General features: G+C 33.8%; 2 protein-coding genes across 2 annotated transcripts; both read right to left on the bottom strand.

Moving 5' to 3' along the window:
• Nucleotides 1–1331: 1331 nt before the first annotated feature.
• Nucleotides 1332–4499, bottom strand: LOC147805223 (uncharacterized). Its single transcript, XM_087149371.1, has 2 exons — nucleotides 2959–4499; nucleotides 1332–2748 (listed from the first exon to the last, which is right to left on the bottom strand). Exons 1-2 carry the CDS (start codon nucleotides 4497–4499, stop codon nucleotides 1332–1334), a joined length of 2958 nt encoding a protein of 985 aa, XP_087005497.1.
• A 578-nt stretch (nucleotides 4500–5077) lies between these two features.
• On the bottom strand, nucleotides 5078–6634 carry LOC147805222 (uncharacterized). Its single transcript, XM_087149370.1, has one exon. The coding sequence runs from the start codon at nucleotides 6632–6634 to the stop codon at nucleotides 5078–5080; it is 1557 nt and encodes a 518-aa protein (XP_087005496.1).
• Nucleotides 6635–6954: the final 320 nt, after the last annotated feature.

Here is a 6954-nt window from a genome sequence, read left to right as displayed (position 1 = left end):
TAAACTACTAACAAGGAATGTAACCGAAATGTCACTCACCAATCGGACTAATTTTCTTTTTCTTTTTTTTTCACAAATAGCTCTTTAGTTTATTTCGTTGTCTATTTTGAATAATTAAGTTACAGATCATAAAAATATAATTTTGAAAATAAGTTTAATCGTTCAGTTAAATTTATTTAGCAAACGAACAGCCTACAAAAATTTACTTTCAACTTCTCTTCATTATCGAAATTTTTATTATTGCGTTTAATAAGGCTACATTTAAGAGCATAAATGGTAAAATAAAAATTCTATTATTTTGAGTAATAAGTTCAAAATTTCTTGCGTACTTCTGCATTGTACAAGGATTTTTTTATGTTAAAAATTTAATGACGGAATTAGAAATTTGCCTCGAAATTTGATTTTTCGACGGACTAGGATTTCTGAACACCAAAATACAGAAGTAGCCGCATTCTCGAAAATATTATCCCAATAATTTGGTCAGGAGAACAGTATAATGTTTGGACCCTTTGATGTTATTTTTACTTTTTGCGTACATTACCATATCTTTTTAAGAGAATTTTGCGTACAATTATAAAATTCAAAAAAATAATTCCATGCAAAATATAACTTTTAGTAAAGATTTATTATGTTTTATTATTATATTTAATAACAGTCGAAAAAATTTCAAATAAGATATACAATGTTTACCTCATTTTAAAAGAGGCATTTTAAATGGAAAAATGCGAAATTCGAGTGAAATCGGTTGAAAAGTTAATGAGAAATCGAATTTTGAAAAAGTCGTATTTTATTCGATCGTGGTCCCCCCTTCGTACCTTTAAAATTGAGTTCTAGAACGTGAAATGCAGATTATTAGGATCGAAAGTTATTTAGAATGGTGAGTGTAAGGTCGTCGATAGCGTGGACTGTATGAAGAGGTTATAAGTAATTCTAGGCGACTGGTTACAAACAAAACAATTTTTATTGAGAGATATGGCGATGGTTCATCGCTGCAGTTACAGGCATCTACTACTACAATTAACACTACAAATTTCTCCCTGGCACATACGCCCTCTGGCGTCACTTAACATTCCCCCCCCGATTGAAATTCAATTACATAATTTCAATAAACAATATAACTAACAAACAGAATACATAGAACATATGAATACTATTAGAATCATAAAAAATAATGAACAACTAAATTTTGCTATGATTACACACAATTTGAGAACAAATACAGTAGGATAACATGTGCTGATTAATATACATATATAATTATAAACAAAATTAATTCGCTCAAATAGTTTCTTTTCAAAAACATATGCATAAGAAAAACAAATATTTTTTTTTCATTCAAGCGGTAATATACAAATGTCCCTGACATTTCTCTTGAAAATTTTACCATTAGGCATACGTACATTTACAATTCTTATTTTTCCATCCCTACTTTGAAATATTTCCACTATTCTTCCAACTGACCACTGTGTGGCAGGAAGTTGCTCATTTTTCATTAAAACAAGAGTACCTTGTTTTACATCGTCCTTACTAAATTTCCATTTGGTTCGACCCTGCAAATTATTTAAGTAATCTTTCTTCCACAATTGCCAAATTTGTTGACTAAATTTAGTTACCCTTTGCCATTTGGACAAATGAGTTTCCTTGATATCATTAAGTAGAGGTTCTTGAAGGCCATTTATTGGTCTCCCAATTATGAAGTGACCTGGACTTAATGTCCGAAAATCATCAAAGTTTGCCGACAATGGAATGAGGGGCCGGGAGTTCAATACTCCTTCTATTTCAGCTAAAATAGTTACAAATTCTTCAAGCGTCAATTTTTGGCTACCTATTACTCGTTTGAAATGAAATTTGAAAGCCTTCACCCCAGCTTCCCAAAGGCCCCCAAAATTAGGTGATTTTGGGGGTATAAATTCCCATACAATATTCTCGTTTGAGAGAAAGTTCGACAAGTTTTCATTGCGGGAAGTGACAAGCTTCAAAAGTTTTTTAATCTCAACATTTGCTCCAACAAATGTCTTTCCATTGTCTGACATGATTTTCGAACATTTGCCTCGTCTACCAAAGAAACGTTTCAAACAAGCTATAAATCCTTGAGTGGTTAAGTCTGAAACAAAATCAAGATGTATAGCCTTCGTGCATAAGCAAATAAAAACAGCTACGTAAATCTTATTTAACACTCCTTTACGCTGATTTTTAAATTTTACTAGAAAAGGGCCACAAAAGTCAACCCCTGTCACATTAAAGACAAAATTAGGAGTGACACGTTCCCTTGGTAGATCGGCCATTATTTGTTGAACACTTACAGGCTTATTTTTAAAGCAAATCACACAAGAATGAACAATTTTACGACAATTATTTCTGCCGTTAAGCGGCCAGAATTTCTGTCGCACTTGAAACAAGAGTGCTTGTGCACCTAAATGAAAATACTTCAAATGATAATGATTCAAAATTACATCAGTTAATTTATGCTTGCTAGGCAGCACAATGGGAAATTTACTGTTATTCGATAAATCAGAGTTTCTAAGTCTGCCACCAACACGAATTAGAGAATTTTCATCCAAAAATACATTTAAACAAGATAACTTACTCCTAGATGAAACTGGTTCACCTTGTTTGAGCCTTTTAAATTCCTCTTGGAACTCACCTGACTGCAATGAAAGCAGAAGCCAATTTTCTGCATGTTTGTTCTCTTCAATGGTTAAGAACCCCTTATTTCTAGATATTGGATTACGACAATTATGAATAAATCTAAAAATAAAGGATAAAATTCGAATTAGTTTAACAAAACTGTTAGAAAGGTTAAGAATTTGTTCAAAAAAGGATCTATCTTTGGTGGTAATTAAAGAAACAGATTGAATGTCATTAGGATCAGGAGCAGAGCACTTTTTCAGTTCTTCACAAGGTAGGTCAGTTTCTGGAATGTTCAGAGTCTCATCACACTTAGGAATTACTAATTACTTTAAGAAGTCTGGTCCGGTCCACCAGGTGACATTTTCGATGAGAGATTTGCAACTAATTCCTCTAGTTACTAAGTCTGCTGGATTGTCGCATCCAGCACAATGATTCCAAGATTCTCGGTCAGTGAGAGATTGAATTTCCTTAACCCTGTTTGCTACAAAGGGTTTCCACTTAAATACGGAACCTTTTATCCAATACAATGTAATCTGAGAGTCTGTCCAATAATAAATAGATGATATTCCTTTCCGATCTAATACCTTCTTTACTTCACGTGCAAGTCGTGAAGCAAGCAATGCGGCTATCAATTCTAACCTAGGAAGAGAAATTCTCTTAAGGGGTGCAACACGGCTCTTGGAAGCCACTAAGTTTACAGATACTTGATTTGCTGTTTTAATTCTTAAGTATATGGCAGCACCGTAAGCCTTTGGACTAGCGTCCGCAAATGCATGCAATTCTAACACAAAGTCTGAGTGATCAGAAATTTGAAATACATTTCTGGGTATTTGCAAGTTAGCCAATTCAGGAATTTCGATACACCACTGCTTCCAGGTTTCTTGAATATCTGAAGGAAGCTCGTCGTCCCATGAGATCTTACGTAACCATAATTCTTGGAGAAGAATCTTTAATCTGATGGTGTAAGGTGTTACTAGTCCTACGGGATCGAATATTCTACCTGCTGCTTGCAACACAAATCGTTTTGTATTTTTTCTCAAGTCAAGAAATTCCAGTAGTCCCTTAACTTCCATAGTTAAAATGTCCAGTTTTGTGTCCCAGTACATCCCAAGAACTTTGTGTAACTCGTTTGGGCTTTCTGATGAGGATGGAGGAAGAGTACTGAATCCTTGTTCCTCCCATATTTGTTTTAGTGACTCGTCGTTTGAAACCCATTTACGAAGGTGCATGCTAGCATCCTTCATGATAATGTCTGCTTCCCTAGAAATTTTGAAGGCTTCAGACAAGTTATCTGCACCAGCTACAATGTCGTCGACATAAAAGCAAGTATCAAGAATATTTGAAGTTGTTGGATATATTTTCTTGAACTTATCATTATGGTGCTTAATAGTCGCTGAAAGCAAAAAAGGGCTTGCATTGACTCCAAATGGAAGCCTGTTGAATCTGAATACCTGCAATTGAGTATTTTCAGATTTAGTGGGATCGTCTAGAGTGAAAAGGAACCTTAATGCGTCCTTATCATTTTCGTTCAATGCTATTTGCAAAAAGGCACGTTCAATGTCCGCTAAAATAGCAAATTTATTCATTCGGAAAAAGGTTAAAAGATGAAATACATTCGGATTAAGGTTCGTTCCCGTCCAAAGACAATCGTTAAGTGAAAGTTCACCAACATCACAAGAACTAGCATCAAAAACAATGCGACACTTGGTATAAACACTGTCCTTCCGGAAAACTGGGTGATGGGGTAAATAAAACACAGGTTTATCAACAGTATCTGAAGCGGATGGAACCTTCTCAATAATTCCCTTTTCTAAGTAATCTTGCAATATTTCACTATATTGAATATACAATTTTTCATTTGAAGTCATACGATTTAAAAGACCTTTAAATCGCTTAGTTGCGACAGTAAGATTATCGTTCAATTCCCTCCAATCTCTTTTCCAAGGAAGAGTGATTTCATATCTTTTATTTTTATAACTAATTGTTTCATTAAATTTGGATAGTGCTTCATCCCCCTCTAAGCATTTGGGTTCATCCTTTATTCCTAGAGACTCAAGGTCCCAAAATTTTTGCAAATCAGTTAAAGTGTGATCTTGTGATAATAAGTGACATTTGTATTCCTTACAATTATCTTTAGTGCCCAATCTTCCCGTTACAATCCAGCCGAGTACAGAGTTCTATAAAATGACTGAACTATTTTCCAATTTTATTTGCTCGGTTCGTAATAGTTCGTAAAAAATATCTCCGCCAAGCAAGATTTGAGCACGTTGAGGCTTAAAAAAGTTAGGATTTGCATAAGTCAAATTTTGAGGAAATTTAATTTTAGAAACATCAAGCGGTTTAGCAGGGGTTAATTCAGTAATCTTAGGCACTATCAGCATTTTTATCTCTTTCGTAAAGTCTCTATTTTTATTAGAAACAAGAGCAGAGATCGATTTATTTACATTCAAAGTTGCCCATTAATTCCAGTTATTAATGAGTTTAATGTATTCTCCTTTAAACACAATAATTTTGCTGCATCAGCAGTAATAGCGCTTATTTCAGAACCGCTATCGAGAATACATAAAAAGGGATAAAAACATTCATTTATTCCTCGCACATAAATTAAAGCAGTTGAAAGCAAAACATTTGAGTAAGTATCATAGACATTACAACTGCTTGGCGGCGCCTTCTGCAAGCTGTGAGAAAGGGCGAAGGAGGAAGTGACAGTTTTCGTTTCCCCTCCACTCATATTACTCATCTCAATATTTGCTTGATTTGAAATAATCTCAGTTAAATTAGAGCAATTGGATTCTAATATTTGATTATTTTTGTTTTCAACTTCGGGTTTTAAGAAATTAGCCCCATGAAGTGTCGAATGATGATTTCTAGAGCAATGTTTACATTTAAACTCTAATTTTTTACATTGAGATAACATGTGTTTACCCAAACAATTAAAACACAGATGCAATTTTCTTACACTATTCAATCGCTCTTGAGCAGATAAGTCAATGAATTTTTTACACTTATATATTAAATGGTTTTGATGACACATAGAGCAAGAGAAATGCTTATCATTTTGCAAAACGAAACTTTTATGTTTGGGGGTTACTTCTTGTTTCGGTTTTGAAACAGAAATACATTTTTGAACATTTTCAAGAGCTTGAATACGTTTTAACACAAACTCAGTAAAAAATTCCCAAGTGGGTAATTCGTTACAATTTAAAGACATTTCGAAAGCCTTTCTTGATTCATCGTCAAGGCGTTGCAAAACAATGTTCATTATTAGTGTCTCAGATAATTTATTTTGTTCTAATCCAAGTTGCTTTAATGCTCTTAATTGATTAAGTAAATTATCAATTAAGTTTCTTAAATCCTTACAAGATTCAAATTTAATTTTACTTAAATTTAATAACTCAGTTATATGGCTGTTTACTATCAGTCGTTTGTTTTCATATCTGTTTTTTAATGCGTTAAACAAGGAAGAATAAGAGTCATCTACATTCTGTAATTGTTTTGCAGTACCAGTTAATGATGATTGTAAATAATACAGTTTTTGAGAGTCACTTAATTGATTGTTTTCATCAATTAAGGTAGTAAACTGAGCTTTGAAGGTAAGCCAGTCAGTGTATTTACCCGAAAATTGGGGTAAAGTTATTTGAGGTAGTTTAATGTTTGCATTAGTATTCGGTTCATTCAAAACAGAATTTGAAGTTTGAGGAATAATTAAGTCTAAGAAGCTTACCTCAATTGTTTCTACGTTGTCCTCCATTTCCGTTAGGGAAATTTCAAAGTCTGCTAAATCTGTATCGGATAAGATACTGTAGCAATCGTTTCGAAGATCATCGATCTTCGTTTTAAGACCCCTCAATGAATTGAGCTTGATTTCAAGGGATTTTTGATTTGGTGTTTCATCAGTAAGCACGTTCGAAAGCCTAGTTATTTGACCTTTGATGCTTGCTCGCTTCCTTGTTAGAACGACGCTAGACTCGAGCGACGTAGTAGCCTTTGTAGCAGTCGCCATGTTGAATTAATTCACGATTAATTCTGCTAGATTAGCACTCCGGCTGTTACGACCAAACTGTAAGGTCGTCGATAGCGTGGACTGTATGAAGAGGTTATAAGTAATTCTAGGCGACTGGTTACAAACAAAACAATTTTTATTGAGAGATATGGCGATGGTTCATCGCTGCAGTTACAGGCATCTACTACTACAATTTAGTGATGTGCGAAAAACGAACGAATCGATATATCAATCAACTCTTTTTTGTGAATCGATTCATCAAGTTCGTTTTTGAAAAAGAATCGATTCTTTTTTTTTTTTTTTTTTTTTTACAATATTTT

Source organism: Parasteatoda tepidariorum, chromosome 8 (genome assembly GCF_982258835.1).
Source record: "Parasteatoda tepidariorum strain Cologne lab strain chromosome 8, Ptep-v5.0, whole genome shotgun sequence".
Classification (NCBI taxonomy): Eukaryota; Metazoa; Arthropoda; class Arachnida; order Araneae; family Theridiidae; genus Parasteatoda; species Parasteatoda tepidariorum.
This window is presented reverse-complemented; position numbering and strand designations above follow the sequence as displayed.

Bases quoted from the DNA above. Each gene is read 5' to 3' on its own strand.
- LOC147805223 (XM_087149371.1), bottom strand. From the start codon at position 4,499: ATGACTTCAAATGAAAAATTGTATATTCAATATAGTGAAATATTGCAA. The intron at 2,749-2,958 runs GTAATTAGTAAT...CTTTATTTTTAG, and splicing joins ACCGGACCAGACTTCTTAAA to ATTTATTCATAATTGTCGTA.
- LOC147805222 (XM_087149370.1), bottom strand. From the start codon at position 6,634: ATGGCGACTGCTACAAAGGCTACTACGTCGCTCGAGTCTAGCGTCGTT.